Source organism: Cryptomeria japonica, chromosome 6 (genome assembly GCF_030272615.1).
Source record: "Cryptomeria japonica chromosome 6, Sugi_1.0, whole genome shotgun sequence".
Taxonomy (NCBI): Eukaryota; Viridiplantae; Streptophyta; class Pinopsida; order Cupressales; family Cupressaceae; genus Cryptomeria; species Cryptomeria japonica.
This window is the reverse complement of record NC_081410.1, coordinates 386,834,433-386,862,316: the sequence shown is the minus strand read 5'-3', so window position 1 is coordinate 386,862,316 and position 27,884 is coordinate 386,834,433. Positions and strand designations below refer to the sequence as shown.

At 39.3% G+C, this 27,884-nt stretch overlaps 1 protein-coding gene across 2 annotated transcripts in view; it reads left to right on the top strand.

The window, feature by feature from the left end:
- The window catches only part of LOC131067366 (microtubule-associated protein TORTIFOLIA1), a 35,603-nt gene extending 8,252 nt beyond the window's left edge, over window positions 1-27,351 (top strand). Inside the window, exons 2-6 of one of the 2 annotated variants that reach the window (XM_058002333.2) lie at window positions 11,012-11,203; window positions 11,663-11,768; window positions 11,862-12,532; window positions 24,041-24,946; window positions 26,902-27,351. In XM_058002333.2, the coding sequence (XP_057858316.2) occupies window positions 11,012-11,203; window positions 11,663-11,768; window positions 11,862-12,532; window positions 24,041-24,946; window positions 26,902-27,102 (2,076 nt within the window). In that variant the 3' untranslated portion in view covers window positions 27,103-27,351. The remainder of the gene's footprint in view (window positions 1-11,011; window positions 11,204-11,662; window positions 11,769-11,861; window positions 12,533-24,040; window positions 24,947-26,901) is intronic. The other variant, XM_058002334.2, reaches the window with a different exon arrangement.
- The last annotated feature ends 533 nt before the right edge of the window (window positions 27,352-27,884 follow it).

Here is a 27,884-nt window from a genome sequence, read left to right as displayed (position 1 = left end):
CTTTGTAGTCACTCTTTTTATTCACATGCTATAAATATAATCTGATAGGATTGCAGTTGCACCTATCACTTGGGTTTTTCCTCACAAATTGGGGGTTTCCTAGATGAAAACTTTGTGTAGGGCTTTTGGATATGTGTGTTTTGATTCTGTCTCTAGTAGATTAATATTAACTAGCATGTGATTTTAGTTGTACAATGAATTGGAATTGGACAACTGCATAAATAGTAAATTCGAACTGTTTCATAACCCAAAAGTGTGGGTTGATACGAATTATGAATCAACTATTTCAATGTGGATTTGTCAAACTCAAATGTCATTCATTAATATTAAAATAATAAAATCAGCAAACAGCACCATATAATTCTTTGTAAGGATCACCATCATTGTCAACATTGACATTAGATGATGTAGGTAGATTAGAAGAATCACAAGGAGTGCCATTGACATTCCCACTAAAAGTATGTTGGGAAGTGGAAACATCCAAGCTAGTGTGCTTTGGCTTTACATGCCAAACTTTTGTTGCCACTTCCTTGTAGTCACTTTGTTTGTGTGCAAGAAGTTGCAAGTTGGAATGCACATACACCAACTCCTATGCCTTTTTACATTTCAATTTGTTCTCTGATTTTGTTGAGGTGAAGACGAATTGGTAATCTTTTGAGGCAAAGCTAGAGAGTTAAGAGTTATAAACTTATAAATGAAACTTAAAACTTGATAATGTTTTAGGTAAAAAAATGAAAGACTTGTGATAAAGCTTTGATTGCAAGAGGCTATAGGTGTTGAAATGCTTGGCCGTTGATGTACTGCTAGTTGTGAGCATCCTTCTTAAACTAGTCATGAAGAATAGAAGTACTTTGTTCATTGGAGTGTATAAAATCAGCAAACTCATTCATGACTACATTCTCCAAATTAGGATCGATAAAGAGTCTAGCAAACACTTCCTTGCATTCTTTGTTGGCTTCCAAATCTCTGTATGGTGTAATCTTCATTGGCAAAGAAAAGATTTCAGCATTGTAATAATTTAGAGTCATTGCAAAGGCAAGAATGTTTAGTCGAGTGGCCATTAAGTAGTATTGCTCAACCATAATTTTTTGCACTTGTTTGAAGAAAGCTTCATTAGGATCTTATGACAGTCTTTGTTTTCTCAATCATTGAAGTGCTGTCATCCTATATCTCTTTTGTTTAGTCCTAAATGTATGGTTGGTGAATGAACAGATAACACATAATAGAACAATCATACAACACAACATAAATGACAATGATACTAGTTAGACCAGAAGAGTTATATCTTTATTCCAGTATCCAGAATGTCCATACATAATCTCCCCTGCCGAGGTTCCAACCAAACAATATAAAGACCCGACGGTTGGTCAAGTTGCCAACCGTCACCAACTCCCAACTACCCGACGGGAACCTCTCGGCGACAAACATAAACATAAACACAACATAACACACTTATAAATATTATTCTTACTAACATACGTTATTTACCCCTAACATTAGCCCCCCCAAAAACATAGTCGTCTTCCAGACGACTAAGACAATAAGAGCTGAAATATAAAACATAAGCTAGGACCGAGAAGAGGGAGGAGGCGTCCTTGTAGTGGTCGGAGAAGAAATTTGTTGTTCGGTGTGAAGTCTTAGGTTCTTTTCTGCCAACAGTTGCCGTTCCTGTGCCTTCTTTACCATGTGGGCAGCTTCCAACAATTTCTTATCTTTTTGCTCCATTTGTGAGGTACCGTACTGGCACCTCACATCCCCTGCCTCATCTTTCTCCGTCGGTACTGCACTGACACCTGGCGTACTAGTACATGTTGGTACTGTACCAGTTCCTGCTGGCACAGTACCAGTTCCTACTGGTACCGTACCAATTCCTACTGGTACTGTACCAGTTCCTGCTGGCACAGTACCAGTTCCTGTCGGCACAGTACCAGTTCCTGTCGGCACAGTACCAGTTCCTGTCGGTATCGTACCAATTCTTGTTGGCATAGTACCAGTTCCTGTTGGCACCGTACCAGTACTCGTTGGTACCGTACCAATTCTTGTCGTACCAATTCATGTTGGTACTGTACCAGTACTTGCTGGAGACGTAGCAGTACCTGTTGGAGACGTACCAGTACATGCTGATGTTGTACCAGTACCTACTGGTACCATACCAATGTCTTCCCTACCAGAACCTGGATATGCCGTACCAATTCCTTGCTCGGCCATTATGTCTTTTCTTGGTACGGCCTCCCCTGCCACTATCTGGTCTATCGTACTGGTACCCTCCGTGGTTTCTGACGCAAGTACTGGTTTCTGTGGTAATGATACCCGCCGCTGCGCTGGTGGTTCCCCTTCATTGATTTTTCGGAACAACACCCCTATTGGTCGTACGTCCCCTACAAGGTTGGCCACCGTAAGTGCTTCCTGTGATACCAAGTGTGCCGAAGATAATTTAGAAGGTGTGAACTTTACCCTCGTACTCTTCCATTGTTCCCGTAACCTTTTGTGTTGACCCTCCTCTTCCTCCTCTTATTATTGTTGCAACTTTGCTTCCCCTTCATCATTCGCAACTGTGTGAGGTACCATATGAAACCCCTCATCACCACTTTCGTGCTCTTCAATCTCTTCTGCCTCCACAGAATCCTCTGCGCTGCTGGCATCTTCGACTTCTACAGACATGTCCAACTTTCTTCTCCTTTTGGCTGGCTGCATGGTGTCACCTAGTGTGTCCAGGTGAGTATAGTAATACATGGTAGGTTTATTCGGTTCCATCCGTCCGCGCGGTTCAAAGGTTGCCCACATTTCTGGTGGTACTTGCATGCGTATGGCGTCCAGGAATAGGCTGATAGCATGATGGCACATGTAGAATGTCTTGTGTTCCAGCTTGAAAAAAACATGAATTCGTTCTACCAGAAGTTGTCCTTCTGACCTGGTACCAGTGATCGTCGTACTAGTACCTCAACATGTCGTACTAGCACCTGGTGTACCAGTACCTGCTAGTACCGTACCAGTTCTTGCTGGAATTGTACCAGTTCTTGTTGGAACTGTACCAATACTTGCTGGTACTGTACTAGTGCTCGTCGAACCAGTACCTGAACATGTCGTACTAGTACCAATTCCTTGTATGGCGACCTCGTTTTTCCCTGGTGCGGCCTCCTTTGCCATTGTCTGGTCTGCCATACTGGTACGGACCATTGGACCAATTGCTGCCTATACACCGTACAAATTAACTCGTGCACTTCTGCTCCCTGGTCTTACGGCCTCTTCAACCTGTGCTAACTCTTCACTCAGCTCCACATGGATGGCACAAATCTCTGCACAGATACCCTCAAACTTTTTATATAACTGCTCCTTGCGTGTACAAACGCCGCGAATGAGGGATTGTACGGATCTTGCACGTACGATATGTCTATTTTCTGACCGTATAGTCTTTCTCCTTTATCCGCTGGTAGTCGTACAAGATTGTACGACTTAGTTTCCTGTGGGTGCAATGTTCCGCTGTACGTTATTCCTCCCCTTGTAGGTCGTACATCGTATGGGCTATGCCAGTCTCCGTTCTTTGCCAACCATACGTCGTACAGATAACTCAAACACTGTTAGTCTCCCTTCTTTGTTGACCGTACGCCGTACAGATAACTCAAACACTCCCTCGACTGGCATACGCCGTACATCCCTTTCCTTGTACTTGATGGGTTTGTCTCGTTCAAACTAGTGGGCTGATGTGTCATCCACCCGTGCCATTCCCTCATGGTACCTACCGTACTCTGAGGGAAATGACTGTTCTTCCATACCGCCACTTGATTCCCCAATCTCGCATATTTGCAACATGTGGCACTCTGAGTGGAAGACCTCGTAGTCCTCCATCTGCCAATGGAAGAGTCCAGCCAGCGAACTAGTTCCATCTTCAGAGCATCCATCCAGTTCCAACACTCCTTCGTTGGGTTCCTTCCCTCCTTTGTCTCCTTCGGAACCCCACTCCCATCTATTTGAGTCATCCGAGTCGGAGTCAGATGACGCCAGCTCTTCATTGATTGACTGATTCCTCAGGTCAATTACATACTTATGGCCTTCACTTTCGATTGAGAGTGTATTCTTCTTCCAGTTATGATTGGCTCTAGCCATGATTAGCCACCCCCTTCCCAGGAGGGCGTCATACGCTTTTCTTTCCAGTGGAATGACTACAAAATCCATAATGAATTGTTGTGTCCCGATCACTACCTTTTGTGCCATGAGTGTATCGAGAGGTTTGATACCGTGTTGGTCTGCACCAACGAGATGGAATGTTGGTGGCCAAAGAGTAGGCTTGCCAAGGCTTCTCCATGTTTCCTCCGGTAGTATGTTGACTCCAGACTTGCCATCCACAATGGTGTTTGTGAGCTTTTGTCCCATTATGTCCATCTCCACCACGGTAGGTTTCCGTCCAATGCTTACTGTGAGTAGCATAGGGTCCATGGTGTCCGTACCATGTTCCTTCACCGGAGCCGTACTATGTGGTTCTGTCATCGTCTGGTGTTCTTGGCCAACGATGGTGTCACCGGCTGCATTCGTCAGGGCCATCCTCAACTGTGGCATGGTCTGTAGAAGGTCGGATACCCGTACGGGTATTGTGGTCTGTAACATCTGCTTAATGATAGTTTTCTCCGGTCCTGATCGGAGTGGGGTACTGGCAGCCAGGTGTGAGGCCCTCCGCTCTTCTGCCATCGCCCGCTCGATATCCGCCTTGGCTTCCTGTAGTCTTTCCTTCTCCGTGCAAGGATCAGGGTACATGGCTTTTTTGTTTTGCAATCTTGTGATTGCCAATACGCCTTCCCTCAGTCCTTCCACCTCTAGCATATTCACCCCTTCTTGCCTTGGACAGTCTATGTCCTCATGATTCCGTTGACCGCACCATTTGCATAGCAAACTTCCTGCGTCACCCCCGTTTTGACATTCCCGCGCAAAGTGACCCCATTCGTTGCACTTTCTGCATTGAATCATGGGTCGTCCCTTCGTGTCGTATTGAATTCTACTCCTTGGCGTGTTATTATTGGACCTGTTGTTACCCCGCCGATTGTTCCTGTACCCTCCAAGAGAGGCGTTAGAGTTTGCTGTCGGCTTCGGAGGTGTTGCTGGCGGCATGACTTGGTCAGGTTGGGCGTAGAGCACTTGTGTGCTCCGTGTTTTCAAGTTGTACGGGCATTCCTTAATGGAATGTCCCATTACTTGGCAGATGTCACAGAAGGCTTTGCGGGGACAACTCCCCTTAGTGTGTCCTTCCATCTTGCAGTCGGTGCGCCAAAGCTCCTTCCCTTCCCTGCCACCTTCTTTGTCAGCCTTTAGTTCTTTCATCATTCTCATCATATCCCTTCGTGCTTGCACGGTTTTGGACTCCCCATCACTGTCTTCATCTGTACTATCACCATCACTCACTCATTGCTTCCCTTAGGATGTCTTATTTTCGCTTTCAATATCCATTGCACGGTTGTACGCCTCATCATACGAGGGCGGGGGGACCACCTTCATCTTCCGTCTGAGGGATGGTACCAATCCTTCAACGAACCATCTCTTCTTGAGACCATCAGCCGGTTGGTTCTCCAATTTATTGAGCAGTTCCCTGAGCCTTCTGTTATATGCAGGTACACTTTCATTTTTCCTTGTTTAGTGCTGTAAATCTCTGCCACAATTTCGTTGTCATTTCGTAGGAGTTTGAACTCTTCCTCGAAGGCCTTCTTCAGATTGCTCCAGGACGTTTTATGTTGGGCATCGAGGTCTGTATACTAGTCAATGGCTATTCCTCGCAGAGTGGCTGGGAATGCCTTCAACTAGTAGTCCCGGTCGTCCTGGCCATTTGCTTCCCAGATGGTCACGCATGTCTTACAATGTCGTACGGGGTCCTCTGACCCGTCGCCCATGAATTTTGGGAGTTTTTGCTTCTCCGGGGTGTGTGCCATTGTTCTTTTCTGGATGGTTTTATGCAGTGCTTGGAAATGGCTATATGCCGGGAAGGTATTATGTGTCCGGGAGGTACCGTACGCTCTTGGTCTGGTTGGGCCTTTGTCAGTCGGGCTTTGGTCACCTTCGCTTCTATAGTCCCTCCTTCTCGGGGTTTCTGGATTTGACCCTCCTATTTTGATGCCCTCTGACAAGGACAAATTTTTAATGGCAGATAACGTTGCTTCAAAAATAGTAGCGATTTCCTCGTGCAGGTCGTACTGCCTCCTCTCCTTGTTCAGAATATTCCGACGGGGTGCTTTGCGATTCAGCTCCAGAGTCTTCTTCACTTGACGTCGCTTGTGGGGCTTGGTCGGCGAGATCTTCCTCCGCTACGTCTGGAAGTGGCAGGTTCCTGGCGACCTCGGCCAACTCCTTCCACGTACACGGTTTTTGCCTCTCCCGACTACGACTCCAACTCACACTCTGACTTATGCTGTGTTTCTCCGGACTCTTCGAGTTGGCAACCTCCCTTAGTCGCCGTCTCCTGTCGGCCTGTTCTTTTATGCAGACAAATCTTCGTACAGTTCCCTCGTTTACTCCTTCGGTGGTAGTGGTACTTCTGTCTTTGTTCGGCCGTAGGGGCATCAAGTGCCAGAGGTACGGCGCTGACTAGCCTCCCTCTCCTCTTCCTCCCTACGACTTCGTTCTTTGTACTGTCGGAGAACTTGTTGCCACCGAAGTTCCTTTGCCGTTTCCTCCCTTCGGTCTTGGAGTGCAATCAGATTTCTGGCGAGTAACCTTGGAATACTCTCGAGTAGGTTAAAGACGGGGGTGCTGACGGTGAGTTCACCACGTACCGTGCCTTCCGAGACGACTCTCTCTTGAGCCTCTCGCTGCACGTACTGCGTGATCGACACGTCCCACAACTCCACCAAGTCTGCCGTCAACTGATCCTCTCGTTCTTCTTCCGCGGTACTCTCTTCGTGCGTGTCGCTGTCCACGACAATTAATTGCTGGCTAAATGGCCTGCACATTAATTGCTTCCGCCTACCGCCATAGTTATCTCCAGGTTCGTTCAGGCAACGGCACCAAAATGTTTAGTCCTAAATGTATGGTTGGTGAATGAACAGATAACACATAACAGAACAATCATACAACACAACATAAATGACAATGATACTAGTTAGACCAGAAGAGTTATATCTTTATTCCAGTATCCAGAATGTCCATACATAATCTCCCCTGTCGAGGTTCTAACCAAACAATATAAAGACCCGACGGTTGGTCAAGTTGCTAACCGTCACCAACTCCCATCTACCCGACGGGAACCTGTCGGCAACAAACATAAACATAAACACAACATAACACACTTATAAATATTATTCTTACTAACATACGTTATTTACCCCTAACATCTTCTAAGCATGGCTTATTCATGTTAGTAAGAAGATATTCCACACCACCAAGTGTTATCTAGGATCATTCACTTAATATTTGTTGCCCTTTCATTGTTGGATTGCCTCCATATGGACCAAAGTTGGTTGATGACCATGTTCCAAAGTGCCTCTTGAACCTTCACAAGTTGTCTCAAGATTGCATTGGAGGTGAAATGGGTCTCGACAACCTATTTAAAAAAATAAAATAAAAAACAATAAAAAGAGTTTGAAGTTTTAAATAATAAACTAGTAAGGTGAAGCATTAAATTTTATATTATTTTAGTTGCCTTCAATAGCTCCAATTTTGAGAATGTTTTAAATATGTCCAGCTACATGTGTTTGTTGGTGATGAGCATTTGGATCTCTCATTATTTGTCTTTTTGCTAATATGCCTCATGCCTGCCATTTTCACAACTCCTTGCGTATCATGAAGGATGAAACCAACACTTGCTTCCCTTGGATTTCCTTTTGAGGCACCATCAAATTCAATTTTATACCTATTGTAGGGGTTTCCTCTCTCTATATATATTCCCTCTAAATATTACTTCAGTTTGCTAGACTCTTTACTGATCCTAATTTGGAGAATGTAGTCATGAATGAGTTTGCTGATTTTATACACTCCAATGAACAAAGTACTTCTGCTCTTCATGACAAGTTTAAGAAGGATGCTCACAACTAGCGGTACATCAACAGCCGAGCATTTCAACACCTATAACCTCTTGCAATCAAAGCTTTATCACAAGTTTTTTATTTTTTTACCTAAAACATTATCAAGTTTTAAGTTTCATTAAAAGTTTATAACTCTTAACTATCTAGCTTTGCCTCAAAAGATTACCAATTCTTTTTCATCTCAACAAAATCGGAGAATAAACTCCTTTACCCACTCAATGAACTGCAACCAATTGAAGTAAAAAAAGGCAAAATAATATGTATTGAATGGTCAATGATATTCAATAGTTATGTGGGTTGGAGTTATGTGCAAATAACAAAATAGATTTATCGGTAAATTTAATAACTACAAAGGATGCTTTTATTATGATCAACGCAAAAGGAAATACGATTGTGTTCCTTTTTTTATTTATGATTAAAATTAATTATAAAAAAGCAATAGAATTGTTTTTCTTTGTCTAGATAAGCTAAAATAGTGTTTTAATAGTAGGAAAAGCTTTGTCTTTCCATTAAAGAATTGTTAAGTAAAGGTCAGTATTCAATGAACCCTCTAAGTTGTGTTTTAGGGGAGATGTTGCAGTAATAAAGCTAATCTTTATGGTCTGTTGAGTCAGCAATTATGCAATCACTTAACTTCTCACACTTCAGCTTATGAGCGTCAGCAACAGCTTTAAATTTTGATGCAAACTGAAATTTGAAGGAGGTGGTGGGATGAACGGCTTATGTTCACCAAGCATTGAATCTTCAATTATGCATCTGGACAGGTCCATACTTACCCTTGCTGAAAAAGAAAATTGTTCCACTCCCATATTTGCCAATTTATCTGCAAAACTCTTGCATTCTTTGTAAAAATGGTTGAAGAAAATATTGAGAAAGAACTCCTTCAGCAATACTCCTTCCTCTAATATGCCTTCTATTTTCCAATCTTTACTCTGACCCTGAACACAACGAAAACACCAAAATTATTAACAACACTATTCTGGCAAACAGAAATTTGGAGGAGGTTGGGGGGATGATGTGTCTCCCACCCCCCTGCCCCCCGCTCCCCAAAAAAAACAAAACCCGTGTGTTTTTGGGATGCAGGGACTTGGGGTAAATGTCTCGTCGTTGGGATGCTGCCGAGATGTCAGGGTCCCTGGTACATCCACTCTAGGAGTACCTTGACTGTCCCGAGCACACCTAGAAGTCTCCCATGGCTCCCAATTAGAAACTCCAACCGTAAACAAAAAATGGTTAAAAATTGTGAAAATGACATTCATAATGAAGGTTTGTGAGCTTTTGGAGGCCTTATTTGTGTTTGATGCCCTCAAACTCTGTGAGAGGTGTTGTCCCTCGACCCCATTGGGAGCAAAAAAGTTGTGAAAATGACATTCATAATGAAGGTTTGTGAGGTTTTGGAGGCCTTATTTGTGTTTGCTGCCCCCGAACCCCACGAGAGGTGTTGTCCTTTGACCCCACTGAGGGCTCTGCCTCTAGACCCCCACAAGGGCGTTGCCTCTTGACCCCACTGGGGGCTCTGCCCTAAACGCCCACAAGGGCCCCTTGACCCCAAACGTCCACCCTCCATTCTTATTGTTAATGCAATCATATCTGTGTTTTTTATGTTTATTAGTTTAAACTTAGTATGCCAAAGTTTCATTTGCAATTCTTATACTTATTCTTGGTTCGCTCCCAAAGTTCCAAAACTTTGATCACCATTGTTAATGTTCAAATTTCAATGCTATCATTGTCATGTTATTAATGTTTATTAGTGTAAACTTTACGTAGTGTGGCAAAGTTTCATTTACAGCTCTTATACTTATTCCTTACACATCTCTTTATAACTATTTTTTACAAGTACTATATGTATTTGCGCCACCCCTGCCGCCGTCCATCTGCTGTCCCCAAACTTAGGCCCTTGGTCCCCTTGTCCCCAAAACCCATCCCCTGTTACCTTGTCTCGAAACTCCGTGTAACACTGGTAAGCACTGAATCTTCGATAAGCCATTTGGACAGGTCCATACTAACCCTGGCTGCAAAAGAAAATTGTTCCAGTCCCATATTTACCAATTTATTTGCAAAACTATTGCATTCCTTGTAATAATGGTTGAAGGAAATATTGCGAAAGAACTCCTTGAGCAATAATACTTCCTCTAATATGCTTTCTATTTCCCAATCTTTAATTCGATCCTTAACATGCCGATTATTGATTATTTGAGGGTCCTGTTCAATCTCTAATTTACTATAGTTCATTGCCTTTACATTTTTCAAACCTTACAAAAGCGCAAGTCCTTAAGCTTCATTGTTGGATTTTGACCCAAAGCAGAAGAATCCTTCTTTGACAAACTGATCATTGGAGTCTTGTACCACTGCCCCTGCCCCTGCTGCTCCTGTGTTTCCCTTGCCGCTCCATCAAAATTAAGTTTAAGATATCCCTTCTGAAGAGGGCACCACTTACTGTGAATATGATCTTTCATCTTTTTGATTACTTCTTGAATGGGGAACACTTGTTTGTAACATTGATGAGCATGTTTGAATTCAATAAATATCTAGCCCAGAGAATCAAACTTCAGATTAACCAGTTACCACTGCACTGGTTTATGTCATAGTGAACATTTTTCATAAGCGGAAGCAACTATATATCCAATAAGAAATTGCTTAGTAATTTTTAATAGCTCTTTATTAGCCAGTAAAATAAACGATTCAGCAACCATGTTTATGACTTGATACATTATTTTCCTCTGCCTTCTAAATTCAATATAATAAGATTTACATATAGAAATGAAGAAATATGATATAATATGCTATGGGCTACCTAAACATAATGGGGCATTTCCATGTGGACCTTGGCAAATCTCATTATAGAAAAGACTAAATAGTGTTCTTTTCCTTTATATTATACACACTGAACTTTGTACTGATAGAATGCAATTATATAAGAAGATTTAAGTAAGAGGCTAGAATTTTGATGTCTTCAACTCATGACTATTGATGCTTGGTAACTTAATACAGTAAGTTATTATCTCATGCAGGTTGGAGCGATTTCTCAGCAACATTTGTTGACATTGATGCCATGCATAACTGAATCCCTTGAAAGTACAGACTGGGCCACTCGTAAAGGGGCAGCTGATACCTTGAGCAGGATGGCAACTCATTCAAGCCATATTTTAACAAGTTTCAAGACTTCAACCATTGCATTACTTGAGGCCTGTCGATTTGATAAGGTCTCTGCAGGCTTTGTTTTTCTTAATTTTATGTATAATATAGTTTATGTGTGGATTCAGTTACTTGTTTTTGGGAAGCGTATGATTCCAATCAAATTAGAACAGTCATTTGCCTAAGAGATCTGTGGACCAACTTAGAATTTCTTAAGTTATATTTTTCTAGTAATTATATATCTAGGATGTCCAACAAAACTTATTTTGGGTAAATTTGAATTTATTATGTCTTTATTTAAATCAGGTATATATTCAGACACAAAATCCTCGAGCATGTTAATTTACACTGTATAAAGCTCTAGTGAACTGGGACATGTTATACAAGCCTTTATTAACTTTTTTCTTTCTTGCTTTCTATTTCTGAAGCTGAGCTAGATACTGTGAATGCATATCTATTTATTATCCTTGATTTTGAAGCATTTTGGTCGGTGAACCTCACTGAGCTGTGAAGTTGTGGGTACATAGGTGAAACCAGTAAGAGATAGTATGGTAGAGGCACTACAACTGTGGAAGAATATTCCAGGGCCTGAAGATGAATCAAATTCAGCAGCACCAACATTGCAATCTCTAGGTGAGCAAGATATGCTTCCTCCTTGTGTTTTGTCTTGTTTGGCCCAATTTGCAGTACATGCGGAATAGCTTGACTAGATTTTGTTACATGCAGCAGAAACTCAAACTGCAAAGGTGACTCAGACCTTGGAAAAGGTGGATCTTGAACATTCAAATTCTACAACACAAAAAGTGAATTCACCACACAAAGTTTCATTAGAAGGTCAAAATCTTGGTTCAAACTCTCTTTCCAATTTACAAGGTGGTAACATATCTGAAAAGACAGCAGGATTTTTGAAGAAAAAGGCTCCTGTATTGACTGACAAAGAACTAAATCCTGATTTTTTCCAAAAGCTTGAGAAAAAGGGACCAGATGAATGGCAAGTTGAAGTAGCTGTCTCTCGGGGACGCCCACCATCTGCTCAATCTGAAAATGGACAGATTGAGGCATCAGCTGCAAGCCAAGAAGGTGAAAATTTGGATGTAGTTGGCATGCAAAACACAGGGGATACTTACAATGGGCTTGATAATACAGATGACTTCTCACAAGATCAGTGGATGGAAAGAAGATCTCTAAGAAACAGAGATTCAAAAGCAAGAAATATGGAATTGGATGATTGGAATGATCTTAATCAGAGGGACACTGGTGGTACAAGAACCAATTTTTTGAAAGCTGAAACTTATGGTGATTCCCAAATCACAAGTGGAAAAGGCAACTGGGTAGTCATCCAGCGACAGTTGTCACAAATGGAACGCCAGCAGGCCATGTTGATGGAAATGTTACAGGTTTGTACAAGTGCAGTCAGGGGTTTTTATTATTTTGTCTAATGAGAAATTGTCTTGCAAAGGAGTTATGTATTAATTGTCATACAGCTAGTTGGACTGTGTTGTTACTACCTATAGTTTCCAACTTGCCATAACATGATAACTGCAACACACATATATATTAGGTTTCTAGTATTGGATGCTGGATAAAGTCAATTTCTGTAGACCAAACAGTGTTGACCAGATTTCCACGCTTTGTGCATTCCGACCATGCTGGCCAGCAATGAAATCTGTACACTAGCTTGCCAATAAATGAGGAAAAACAACAACCCTTGAAGGGCAGGCTCACTCAAAGTGCACAGTGGATCTGAAAGAGTCAATATGGAATATTGTGATAAAGCTGCAACCTACCAATCAGAAGACTAGAGAATACATGCACTTACAAAACTTTCATCAACATATGATATGCAAAATACTGAAGCTTGTTCAATCACACCACAACAACACTTACATTCAAATAAGCTGCCTTTGCCCAAAGGGCAAGGGGGCAACTGAACTTTTATACTATTTCCTTTCCTATATGCCTAAACTTGTCACAAATATGGATTATTCTATTCTCTCTTTCATTTATGCTGATATCATTGGAGGCATGCTTTTGTAGACACAGGACCCTCCTGTCATTACAGTAATTGCTTTTCTATCTTTATCTTTAAAGCATACTGCTTCATGTGCAAGCAAGCCTGTGCACATGCCTTTCCTAAACATAGATATTACATTGCTTTATGTGCAAGAAATTCTTATGCATATACATCTTCTAGAATCTAAACATAGGACTTTCACTTAATTAATTGATTAATTAATTAACAATCAATATTCTTAGGACTTAATTAATTAATTAACAATTAATATTCCATATTCCTAATGATAGACACTTCATGTAAATGGTGAATTATGGCTTCAACATTATCCCAGCCCAATTACCTATTCCATCCTTCTAATACTCTACGATAACCACAGACAACTGAGTAAATCCAAATGAAGTGAGCTTACCACCATTGATTGCAGCACCTACTGCTGTGCTTCCTCCGTTGTTCCACCGTTACAATTGGTATATGGTGTGTTTGTGGGGACTGCATGGACCTCCACAACTGGTGTGTATCTTGGCTTTGATCTCTCAATCTTAACCATATCTCACAAGGTAAGCTAAAAATGAATAGCATCAGGCACTGCAAAAACACCAAAAGCTAACAATTTTGGACACTGATCCTTGTATTTGCCATCTATCACTGCCAACACTGATGATCGTGCACATAATCTGCTATTTCTTGTGCACTCACTAAGAACCTTGCACACTTGCATGTATACCTCATAATTATATGTCATAATGTGGCTGTGTAGATAAATTTATCATAGAATGCCTGTATGGTAATCAATCCATCCTACCATCACACAAGGGCGATCAACTGTTGTGCCTGTCAAGTGAGTAGAACTGAATATTGAATATGTAGCTCATTCCAATGAATCTGTAATACAGTGCATATTCTCATATAACCACAATTTTGTGCATGCTTATCAACTTTTGCAGATCCATATGTAATGACCCTTATATTATGTTCATTATATTATATATATATATATATATATATATTTCCCATACACTATTATCATTAAAGATTATTGTATTACTTACAATAACATTCTCCACAATTTATTATTAATATCCTTGATTATCAATGTTTATTATTATTGACCTTGTTTATTAATGTTTATATTTTATATTCTTGTTTAATATAAATATGCACAAGCACCGATTTATATTGAGGAGTAATACGTTTGAAATGGGAGGTGATGTGACCCAAGGGATCGTGTATCTTTGGAAGAGTCACAGTAAATCGATGGTTTTAACTTTTAACTTTTAAATACCATCGCTCCCCCTTCCTCCAACATAATACACACACGGATAGGAAGTAAAGAGGGAAACTAGGGGAAAAGGGAGCATACGGATAGGAGAAAAGAGACGTCAGCAGGTATGGTAATGGATGGTAATATGGTCTGCTGCTAATACAATTTCAACATTGTTAATTCAATCAATAGTTTGGATATAACTTAATATCATTAATACAATTTAATGTAATTAATACTAGTAATTAAAATTAATATGGTTATTACAATTAACACGGCTAATACAAAGTATTCATGACAGTTTAATAAATTAATACATAGCATTCGTACAAAGTTAATTCTCTCAATAATATTAATGCTGGTAATAATAATACAGTTGATACAACTTAAGAATGTAAAATAATATTAATACAATATTTAATAAGACATGTTTTAGATAAGGATAAGTGGTTAACATAATCTAATATAACACTGCTAAACAATACATTACTAGTATAGCATGAATGATATAAGGTTGGTATTAAATATGATATAAGGAGGTTAATGGAATATATCATAATGATGTTAATAAATTTCTGTTTAAGCTTCTAAGAGAGAAGTGGGAAAGCTGTAAGAGGGGAACAGTGTATGAGCATCTGCCTAGATACGTCACCTTGAAGTGGGACAAGATGAGCCCATAGAGGCCAAAGGAGTACAAAGGGTATGGTCTTTGGTCTAGGGGAGATGGTTTCTAAGACACCCTTTGCAATCTCTTCCTCCTGCCCATCATGGCTCATTAATATAAGATCAATCATAAGAGGTGAGAGGTTGATATGATGGAGGGGAGCGGTGTGAAGCCTTCACCAGGTACGCCACCTCATGATGATGGTTAAGGGCCATTGGTTAAGAACCACATGAGGCCACAAAGGATAAGGTCTTGTTGTTGAGCCTAGGGTAGAGGATACTTGGGGCACCTCATCATGTCTTCCAACTCAACCCTCGTTATGGTTGAGTTTCCATGTAATTATTGATATGGCTTTATACATATCCTAACCCTAGAATTGGATGTATTTCATAAGGTAAATCTACATCATTGTCTAATCTCATTGCAGGTTTCAAAAAAATAGGCTTATCTCATCTTATTCTTGAGTGAAGATTATATCTCTAGCCATGTTTTGCCCTTGTTTCATTTTGGATTTGTGAATTTAGGGCAAAGTATAAGGTGATTCCAAAAAGGGACATTACATTCATGATCTCTATATGGGGCAGCTCTAGTGCTACTCTTATTAAGGACCTCCCAACTATAGTACTTGGGGCTCAATGCAAAGGCAAGGAGATGCAAAGGGGTAGTCATTTTGTTCTATCTCTCCACCATGATTTTCTGTAGTTCCTTGAAGAATGTTTCTTCAGGATCTTGCTCTTTCTCATTTATGTTTTTTTAAATATCCTCAATCATGGAGTCAATGCCATCATATACCTCACCCAAGCAAGGCCTATTCATGTTAGTGTATCAGATCATGCTCAGTAAATCTTAGGAGTTACTCAGCACGATCCCACCAAGAGTCATCTAGTATCATTCCCTTAATGGTAGCTACCTTTGTACTACTAGATTGCGTCCATATGCTCCAATTAGCATTGGTTGTTGATTTTATTGTAGTTGTGGTCGGAATCCACAGGCCGACATAGATATCACAAAGGTTGTGATTATATTTATATTATTATTATGAGATATTATAATTCTATTATAATTATAATGTATAACTATTATATTATATGATAATATAATAATTGGTGCTACTTGGAAGAGTGGTGACCCTTGGTGTATAGACATCTCTCACATATACATAATGAGATGTGTGATCTCATTTAGAGGACGGAAATAACAATGGAATACAATTGCAGATTGACATACCAGGAAGCTCGGGGGAGACAATTGTGAATTGTCTATGGTTGGGAGGGCAAATCATTGCCCGTGGTTAAATGAGGATTTAAAATTCAACATGGTATCAGAGAAGATTCTTTCCTGTGCCTGCTCTTTAGTGACAAGATGGGTTCAACTCGAGCACATAATCGACTCCCTGTTTTACAACATCAGCGAACTGTGTAGTAACGACTATGCTTTATATCTCGCAGCAAAGTCATCTTCACATATGATTGCCAGCGATTCAATTTGATTAGCAAATAGTGCTGACTCATGCAATATTTGATCTCTGCAATCTTTAATGAAGGTTTCAGTGAGTTGTGGAAAACGATTTTGTCCTAAGGAGCCACGATTTGTCTTAATGCATGAGTTCTAAGCTTCTGTGACCATAGCAAGTTGTATTAAGGACTAGCGATTTCCTCCTTGGAAGACCACCATTACTTGTTTGCACCAAGATTCAACACACAGCGATTCTGATTCAGCACATAGAAGCAGCAATTTCGACCTTTGATTTGTTAAAGTATACTGCTTAGTGCTTTGTATTGGCAAATACTCCTACCAAAGTGGGGTGACATTATTTATTTCAGAACAGTAAGTGTGGTGGATGGAAGCGATCTGCAAATAATAATTAGACTGTGAAGTGCGATTCTGATTTTACATCAGCTAGCACCATTATTGGTGGTAATTCTAAATTTGATCAAAATTGCATCCAAATTGGTATCCCTAGGAGGCCGATTGTGCCAGAGCAGTTGTGAAAGAAACCCTAGAAATGTTCGACACTTTACTTGCAAGGTTGCCTGAGGATCAGCGAGGTGCTGTGCAGAGATCCATGGGCTTGAAAATGGAATAGCTTAAAGCAGAGTTTGAACAGCTAAATGAGTAAAACTCTATGGCGGGTATCGGGTTTTGCATGGTAAAGTATATACACAGAAAATGGAGTGATTATGAAATGATTAAAGGTATGACTATTGACTATGCGGTGTTAAGCATATAAGGTGCAATTAGAATCCCTTACGAAAATCGTGATTCTTTTCATTACCGTAAATAAAGAAGTTGATTAAAATGGTTAACAAAAGACATAGTCATTACAATCGTTTGGTTGTAGGGATGCAAACTTTTCATGAAAAGCCATATAAGGAAAATAGAATCAATTTGAGGGTTTGTAGTGTGCGTGGACGTGTGTATGGAGTGAGGAGTAATAAAAAATAATGTGTACGCATGAAAGAACAATTCTAAGATCATAACTCAGAAAATAAAGATTTCTCAGTAGTGCGTTGAGTATGAAATTAAAATAATCTCTGAGAAAACAGCAAGTATATGGAATAAAAAGAATATCGAGGTGTGTATAGAGTGTATGTCATATACATGGCATATATATATGAAAAAGAATATACAGGTGTTGATGAAAGGAATATGCTGATATCCTGCAGAAATAAAGGAAAATATTTGTGTGAAAGATAAGGCAGAATTTGTGCAGAAAGAGTATGTGTGTTAAGATTTGAAAAGAAGATTTAGAGCTATTGTGAAGACATTTTAAAGATAGGTGATGAGTGATGGCGAGGTCCGAAGGCCACCCAACCATCAGATCATCATTAGATGTTTCAGTGTTATCAATTCAAATGGATGGAAATTTCAATGCTGAGCGAGTTTAGGAAAGAACGTTGGTAGATTGTGAGGAAGACTAACCAATTAAGAGATAAGTTCTCATGGTTGAATAATGTTCATGAATTTTTCAAATGGTTATTAATTCATGCTATAGCGAACCATATATGATTCCAGCATTGATATTTCTCTTCGAGATAGTCTTGGACCATTATTAATCTCTCTAAATGCCTTCAGGACGGAGATTGCATTCAAGGAAGGAAGAACTTGATATTTGCTGCCATGAAATTGAGTTGGTGGCTGGAGACGTCTCTTCGAAGAGGAAGAATCAACAGTCAGAGGGAGCTTGACATTTCAGCTTCAGAGGGAGCAGCTAAGAGGATGTGCTTTGGTTGACATCCGAGGATCTTGGTCATATTGGTTCAGAGGGAGTGGACCATGTCGAGATGGTTTCTCTAGTGACCAGTCAGAGGATTATGATTCATGGGATGGACATTCTCACCAGGCCTCTCTCCAGAATAAAGTTTGTATACTTTCGAGGTAAGCTTGGTATGGTGGAGAATGAAGCCCTAGCTGAGATTGAGTCTCAGCTTCATTGATTTGTTTATATTTGTTTATATATATACTAATGTATTCTTCTCTTCAAAAGATGTTTAAAGTGTAAACTCTTGTTAATGCATTTCTCTTTGAGAGAGACTTGAGGTGTAAGCCCTTATCTCCACCATCTGATATGGTTCATGGTGGATGTCATGTGTGTGACGCCATGACAACACCATGTGAGAGAGTCCGTGGTGATTTTCTTGTACTTGTGTGTTTACCCTCTGGATGAGCCATGGTGAATATCATTGTGAGGTGACGATCTCACAATGATGAACACTTGTGCATCTTACCATGATTGTGAGGTGACGATCTCACAATAATGGTTGATATCTCGTGAGGTGATATCTATGGATAAGCCATAATGGTGGATATCACGTGAGGTGATATCTATGGATAAGCCATAATGGTGGATATTACGCGAAGAGAGATCTATTTATAGGCCATAATGGTGGATATCACGTGAGGTGATATCTATGGATAAGCCATAATGGTTGATGTCAAGGTGAGGTGATATCTATTCTTTCACCATTCATGGGAGTAGCCATGGTGGTTGTGTTCATTTGTATTTCCATTCATGGGAGTAGCCATGATGGACCCACCCTCTGGGAGTAGCCATGGTGGATGTCATGTGAGAGAGTCCATGACAACATCACTTGTGGCGGTCATGATGAGATGATGACATCACGTTGAGTGACTCCGTGATGGGCACTTGTGTTTATATTCTTTTCATTCATGGGTGTAGCCATGATGGATGTCATCATGTTATGTGCATTCGTGATGAACTCTATTCCACCCTTTGGGAGTAGCCATGGTGGATGTCATTCCATGACTTAGAAATGAGCATGGAGTCCTCCCTAGCCAAGAGGGAGTGTTGATGTTTATAGCTAAAGTTGGATCTTTTTTTGGGCTGACCTAATGAAGAAGTGCTTCATTAATATCGAGTAGGATTCCTCCCTAGCTAAGAGGGGGTGTTGGTTTTATTGTAGCTGTGGTCGGAATCCACAGGCCGACATTGATATCACGACGGTTGTGATTATATTTATATTATTATTATGAGATAATATAATTATATTATTATGTGATAATTTAATATAATTATAATTATAATGTATAATTATTATATTATATGATAATATAATAATTGGTGCCACTTGGAAGAGTGGCGACCTTTGGTGTATTGACATCTCTCACATATACATAATACAATTACAAATTGACATATCAGGATGCTCGGGGGAGACAATTGTGAATTGTCTATGGTTGGGAGGGCAAATCATTGCTTGTGGTTAAATGAGCATTTAAAATTCAACACTGGTTACCATTCTAGACAATGCCTCTTTAACCTTCACAAGACATCTCAAAACATTAGTGTTGGAGGCAAAATGGATCTCAACAACTGATTTCAAAATCAAAACAATAATAAATTAAAAACAAAATTAAAACTAAAAACTTAAAAAGTTTACTAAACTAAAGTCTAAAGCATATTTAAAATTTAAATAATTTCACTTACCTTCAAGAGATTCAATCTTGAGAATTGTCTAAATATGGCTTGCAACATATTGTGGTTCGTGATGAACATTTGGATCTCCTGGGCATCACCATACATTTGTTTGATCCACTCAACTTTATTGCCAATTTTTTTCAGCATTAGGTTGAGTGAGTGGACAAAACAAGGTGTCCAAAAAATGTGTTTATAGTGCTCCTCAACCAATAACCCGACAGCCCTACAATTTTTGGCATTGTCTGTTATCACCTGAACAACATTTTGAGGGCCAACTTGCTCAATGGCTCAGAAAAGAATGTTTGCGATGAATGGACCGTCCTTCACTTGCCCTTCACAATCCACTGCTCTCAAAAACATTGCACCTCTCGTGGACATTGCAATAACATTGACCAAAGGGCGATTTCTTGTATCTTTCCATCCATCTGATACTATGGACACACCTATTTTGATCCATGAATCCCTGATGGGCTTCAAGGAATCCTCTATATGTTTCACCTCTTTGTCTAGTAGTGGTGTGCACCTTCCCATAACCCGGGCCCTTGAACCCCCTTGGAGCTTCATTAATTGATCTCACCATTTTTTTGCCAATACGATGAGCGAACAACATTAAATGCCAATCCATTTGCATAGATGCATCTAGCTATGTCTTGCTCAGCGATGTCTCTAGCCTCATTGTGAAATGACATTTCCAAGGGCCCCTTTGCTCTCTTATTTGTCACCGGTTCTTGAGGAAGATGCAAGAATGGATGGCCCTCTACGGGTTGTTCATTGGAAGTTGAGGCCATAGAGGCCTTTTGCTTTTCTACTTCTAGACCTTTCCAGAGTATGAATAAATTGCATTCCCAGCTGCTTCATCTGCTTGTCTTTGCTCTTCAATATATTTTAGTACAATAGAGTTTGCAAGAAGGGTTTTAGTTGGAGGCTGCCCTGGAACTCTTGGCTTTCTTGGACAAAACTTGATGCCTTTCCGAGGGGTAAAGCACAAATGTGCTTTCACTCTATAAGAGCTTTTATATTCCTCTTTGCAATGGCTGCAAATCCAAATGAAACCTCCTCCACCTAGTAGTTGCTGAACTATTTTCACATATTTACATAGTGGAGAGCCTGGGTCTGTTTTGTACTCGGAGTTCCCAGTGCTAGAAGCACTTGCCATTCTATGAATGATGAATCTATAAATAACATACAAAGCCACAAACCATAATAAAAAAATAAAATAAAATAAAACTAGAGAATTTGTAATGTCCCCACTTTGAAATACAATTTATTGATAAATGATAATAATAAAATTAAAATTAAAATATAAAAGAATACGATTAAATATAATTAAATTTTAATTAAGTTAATGAATGGTCAAAGATATGAAATGAAAAGTTGTGACTCCCTCAAACATGAGATATGAAAGGGAGGAGAACCTCATTTGAAGGGATAATTTGGGGAATCAGAATTGCAGATCTGATATAAATAAGAAGTGCAGATCTGAATGTGAAAGGTTGTGTTCCTTTCAAAAGGCAGAAATAATGAAGAGTTGCACTCTTTCAAAGGGTGCTAATGGTGGAAAGGGTGTGTCTCTTGCCAAAGAGGCATACATGATGAAAAGTTGTGACCTCTCCCTCACATTGGAGGATATAAAAAGGAGAAAGTCTCATTTGAGGAGGACATCCAAGAAGATCAATTTGAAGAATAATTTATTATTCTCAAAGGGCAGCAATGAAGAGTGATGATTCATTTATTATGAAGAGGTGCGACTTCCCACAAATGAAGATATAAAGAAGAGATTAATTTAATTGAGAAGGGGGAATGGGAGGAACCATCCATAAGATCAAAGAAGACAAGAAAGTCAATGGGTTAATATCTAATATCAGAATTAATAAGGGTGAAAATTAGCAGACTTTGATATTTACAAGGGCAAGATTCAGGGCAATCCCAAAAGGGGACATTACAGAATTCATTTCATTTTGTAAAACAAATGCAAAGAAAAATTAAAAAACAAACAAAATCAACAAAAACCTACCTCTTTTGTTGAAATCTTCCTCTTCAATGTCTTTGAGGAGTTCTCAACACTTGCAAGTTGCAACCATGTAGGAATAGCTCACAAACCAGCTTAGAGCATGCAACGATCACCCTTCAACACTCCTTCAGCAATGGCAAGCAAACAAGAAACTTTAGCAATGGAGCCAAGAAGTTTTCTTTTTCATTCATAAATGCACAAATGAGATATGTTTTACCTTTTTGGCCTTTTTAGTGGTCTATTTTAGGGTTGGAGGGTTGATTGACCAAAATAGGCAAAAATAGAACTTAAAAAAATTTAAAAAATGTGTCAAATCACCAAAATTCGGCCTGGGTTCTGCCGCTGGAAGCAAAATTCGCTTGAAATTCGGCTAAATTCGCCCCAGGTCCTTCTCAGCAAACGCACAGGGCAAAATACGGACCCTGGGCGAATTTGCAGAGAATCTGGTCTGAACCAGAATTTCGACAGAATCCAACCAGGACCCAGGGATTTTGTAGAAGAATCTGGTAACTTAGTGTCAAACCTTTCAAAAGAGCAAAGTGAAGACAATGAGAAGCATAGTCTCGAGGAAAAACCTCAGTATGGTGATGAACACTGCATCCCTGTCCTCATACCTACGTCTTCTGGTGACCTTATAGATACTCATATATAATATAGCTGGAACCTTGTTGATTTACTAGTGTACCTGGATTTGAATGGTGCCCTTGCCCCTGTACTTCTGCTTGTACCCCTATGTCTCCTGTTGGCTATGGTGAGAATTCTGGATTATCTCATCCATCGTTTTACCAGCATAAAAAATGGGAACCCATTATCAATTTTTATAGGTCTATTTATATTTATTCAGAATCCTTGGATTACAAATCATATGGAGTGTCTTCACCAAAACCTAATCTACTTTTAAGTTGCCCATCTTCATCTTACTTCCTGTCGCATTTTTGAATGGGAGGTTCTTTGGATGCAGTCTGTCTTCAGTACAGCCCCTTTTCTGTCTTTGGTGTCCACATAATCCAAATTTTTAATCTTTTCTGCTAAGGTCTGTCATCCAAAACCTTGATAGGAAATATTTCAAAAAAAACATTTAGTTATTCTTGTGATGTAAGAAACTTGCTTTTTGTTCTCTCAGCTTCTGGCTATTAGAAGTTCACCCTTTAAATTGATGGAAAAGACACAACCAGTTTATGGTAGGGGATATTACCTACATTCATCTAAATGGCATTTGTCTGCCTATGCATATATTATGTGGAGGACTGGATTCTGGCATCAAGATTTTACATAAAAATAAGAAAAAAATGATAGTCTAGAAAAGTTGTATAAATGATAATTATGATACAAATACAGAAGTTAATGTTTGAATTAAAACTAACAGTTGATCTTCATATCCCATTTCAAGATATCAACAAAATTAATCATTAAGAAAAATTTATCCTGGACAAGAAAGCTTATTTGTAGTTTATAATAGAAAGGATACAAGGATACCGATCCTTTAAGTTCCATATAGGGCTCATTTTATTTTCATTTTAAGATGGTCAATTATGTGCTAGATTTTTGTTCCCTATTGCCTTTCAGACATGTTCAAAGGTTGTCAGTGGCAATTAGTGTTTCTGAAACATTTGAGTAATGCTTGTCTTAGATGCAAATATGAACTTTGATACATACTGTAATAATATCTTAGAGGAAAGCATTCATGCCCAATTATTTTCTTCCAGTTTTAATACTATTTTTTCTATAAAAAAATGTCGAGTAGACTTTCAAAAGGCTGTTTACAAGCATTGAGTTTGAACTTTGTGTTTCTTTGAGATAACTTGGAAGGGCTATCTACTAATACAGTAATACCCATGCAACTTCTCTTGTCCATATTCACTTCCATGATAGTTAGAAGTTTTGTTCAGTTTGTGGCAAACCCATTTTCATTCAGTTGTATCTGGAATCTGGAAATGAAAATTGATGACATTGGAGAACTGGTTATATGTGATTTCAATAGACCATCAGATTTTGATTGCATTTTCTTTTCAGGATTTCATGGGAAACTCTCAGCATAGCATGGTCTCCTTGGAAAACAGGGTGCGGAGTCTTGAGAGGGTTGTTGATGATATGGCTCGAGATTTGGCCTTTTCAGCAGGAAGGCGAGCAGGCAGTCACATGATGGGATATGAAGGTCCAACGAATAGAAATGGGAACAGATATCATGGGGCACCTGATTATCCCGGCCCCAAGTTTTCTAAAGGGAATGATGGGCGGGCTTCTTTTTCTGAATGGTATACTCAACCTGATTCTATTCCATTAGGAGCCAGAGGACCAAGAGAGTCCCAGTGGAGGTCTTCTGATTCTGGTCCTGATATGTGGGACAATTATTCACATGGATCTTTTAGGAATGGTCATTTACCTGAAGGGCAAGTAAGCTCACGGAGAGGTATAGTTGGTATTTCAAATGATGGTAGGTTTTCAAGGCAGGAGCATCAAGATGGGGAGCAAGTTGTTAGCAGAAGAGGTTGGGAGAGGGGATCAGGACCTGTCCGAGAGGGTCCATCTGCAAGAAGTGTTTGGCAGGCTTCAAAAGATGAAGCAACTCTTGCTGCAATTAGAGTAGCTGGAGAAGATGCCCAGACATCTAGGGGTTCCTCAAGAGTGGCTGTTCCTGAATTGGATGGGGAAGTGTTACAGTACAGTAATCCAGGACAAGGGAAGTTGTGGACTGCATGGAACCGTGCACTGGAAAGCCTGCATGTAGGAGATATTGATTTAGCTTATGGTGAGGTACTCATTACAGGAGATGAGCTCTTGCTGGCGAGGCTAATGAGTAAATCGGGTCCAGTTCTTGATCAGCTTTCCACTGGGACAGCAGCTGATGCATTACATGCTATTGGACAATTTTTACAGCAACAAAGCTTCTTTGACTTTGGAATACAATGGATTCAACAGGTATATTAGAGTTTTGTGTAACCTGCTTGGGTACAAGTTATTTTTCAGTTTTAGCTGCTTTCAGTTCAATGTTGTAATGCTTTTTGTTGGTATTTTATTTACTGATTTGTCTTATTAAAAAGTGTAGCATAACACACAAGTAGTCTGTTGATTTAATTCTCCTTTCCACTGTGAGGCAAAATTCTTTAATCACTTGATCTCAATCCCTTAGACACCATATCGAACTTTGGGAAAGAATAACCATCTTTTAATTCCATACTAGAGAAAAAATTATATTGCCATTTAACTCTATTTGGTTAAGTTAGCATCAATGTGGGTGTTAAAATAGGGTAGAAGATGGGATTAATTCATCACTCAACTTACTGGCATTGGAAGGTCTACACATTATTCATCCAAAGTTTGTTCAAAGTTCAAACGTTCCTTTTCTTGCTGTTTTTATAGACCATGATATGATGAAAATTGAAATCAGTTACAGGTAAAGAATTCTCTCCATCTATGATATAGATTCAGCCTGTTGTACCAGCTGGTTCCTACAGAATTATCTTTCATCTTTGGCAATTCTATATAATCCTGTGCTTTGCCTTAGGATTTCTGCTACTGGATAGGTTATTAACTTTGTATTATACTTGTTTGTAAGGATGTGGTCTAGGGTTGTGATGTGGAGTTACCAAGTGAAAGACAGTTTCAAATCCAGATGGAGGTAGAACCCATGTGTGTAGGCATGTTGAGTGTGGGAGTTGACCAATGTAATCTTTAAAAGAAAGGTAAACTCCAATGTTAATCAGTACAAACCACATATGCAGTTCCAGCTAAAGGAAATGGTCAAATAACATCCTTATTTAATAGGCTCCACAAAGGCATGATAACAAATTTGCTTTTAATAAAGTATTCTGCTATCTCTTGTAGTCCTTGCTTGTGCATCAGCACATACACATCAAGTATAGACAGTCCAAAATCGAAATATCAGCAAATGAACATGGAACTGTAATATGTTAAGTAGATATCACTAGGACATCTGGAATGCTTCTAGACAGGCTACAGCTCTTCCTAATGGAAATTGGTTACTGTGAGACTGATGCCATACACCAGCAATAAAATTATTCATAATTGCAAAAAACAGCTTTACTGATACAGATCAATTTCCTAAGGAAAGGGTGTTGTTCATTGTATAAGCTTGTTCCCCAGACATAAATGTGAAGAATGAAACTGTATATATCGAAATTCTTTAACTTGTGGAGAACACAGTACAAAAATTGGTCCTCTTGAAATTTTATAATTAAAAAAGAAATGCTCTTCTTTGGCACAACATCTTGCTGGATTAAATTACTGTTCAAATCATAGAAAAAATGGATTAGTTTTCAGGGAAATACATTTTATCTTTCGAGTCTTTGTTAGCATGAATCATTATATCATTTGCGGTCTACATAAATGACAAGATCCCTCTCTTTTTGGCCCATGTGCCCTAGGGTGCAACAATATCTTTGACTCGATTTCTTCTGCTGGCATCTGACCTGGTTGATAAGTTAATACATCATAGTGATTTCTTGTGCTATGGTCGCTGGTTTCTTGTTGAACAACTTTTTTATTGATGTGCCACAGGACATATCCTAGATCTAGGATCCTGTTAGGAAGGGGTAGGGGAATGAAGTCAGGTCAAAATCCTTATCTAATCTGGCTTTCCACAGAAATGTATTGAATGCTTTCAATATCCAGGAAAGCATGATAATAGGAGATGCCATAGAAACTGGAAAGTTGCTTCTCCTTTGTCAAACTGGACAAGCTAATGGTTTGTTTATAATTAACTCATAGTCTCTTTCACGTAAGAACGTTAGTTACCTACTGGGATACTCGAACTAACATTGGAAAATGTTTCTGTAACAGCATGATAAATGCTTTCTCTATCAACGAAATATTTAGCAAGACAATTTTGTAACTTAAAAGAGTTTTTCCTGCAGCTTGCAGATATGGTTGTTGAAAGTGATCCAGATTGTTTGGGGCTTCCTCTAGATGTGAAGAAAGAGCTTCTTCTGGGTCTGCAAGAATCATCAGGAATGGAATTACCAGAAGATTGGGAGGGTAATACAGTTGATGAAATTTTATTACAGTTAGCAAGTGCATGGTCCATTGACTTGCCTCAAAATGGAGCAAACAATTAACTTGAGTCATGCAATTTGGCTCAATTATCTGATATATATTTGTTGCAAGTTGTACACCCCTAGTATCTGTTCTGATTAAAATGATAACTGAATATATGAGTTTCATATGATCTATGCGTTCATTATCCATCATTGTTTTTGGCTTAATCTCTAAAACATGTCTCGTGTACTTGGATATTGTGCTGCAGCTTGTACAATATGTGTAAATGTATTATTCAATTTGATAATGAAACCTTATAATGTGTCCAATGCCTTCACTTTTTGGGAGCCTTTGGACTGAATCTGCGATTTAATTTTCAAATTTGTGGCAATGGTTCGAGAACTTCAGTGAATGTTGTAGAGTTTGATTTTACTAGCAAAACTTCAGCTGCTACATTTAGCATACTTTCCCTCTGAAATTGAAACTTGGTGAATTTGAAGGTAAGTAAACTGATGTCTAAATTTAGCATTACTGTATTCATTAGTGCATTCTCCACATGGTTTCCCCATCCTCATAAGTTTTTTATTGAAGAAAATATGAAGTTGTTTGATGCTTTTGTAAATTGGTAACCATAGCCACCAGTAGATGGGAGATGTTGCCAGTATGGGGTAGGGGGAATATTTTTCAAACAATAGGATAGGAGAGTACAAGGAAGCGCTATGATACACAACTTTTAAATGTATATGTAACTTTAAACAAAAACTAAGCTACTACATGATTTATAAATCGACATTCTTAATGTTGAAATGATTTATAGATAAGAATACACAATATATGGAAGGTCAAGAGCATAAAAAAAATC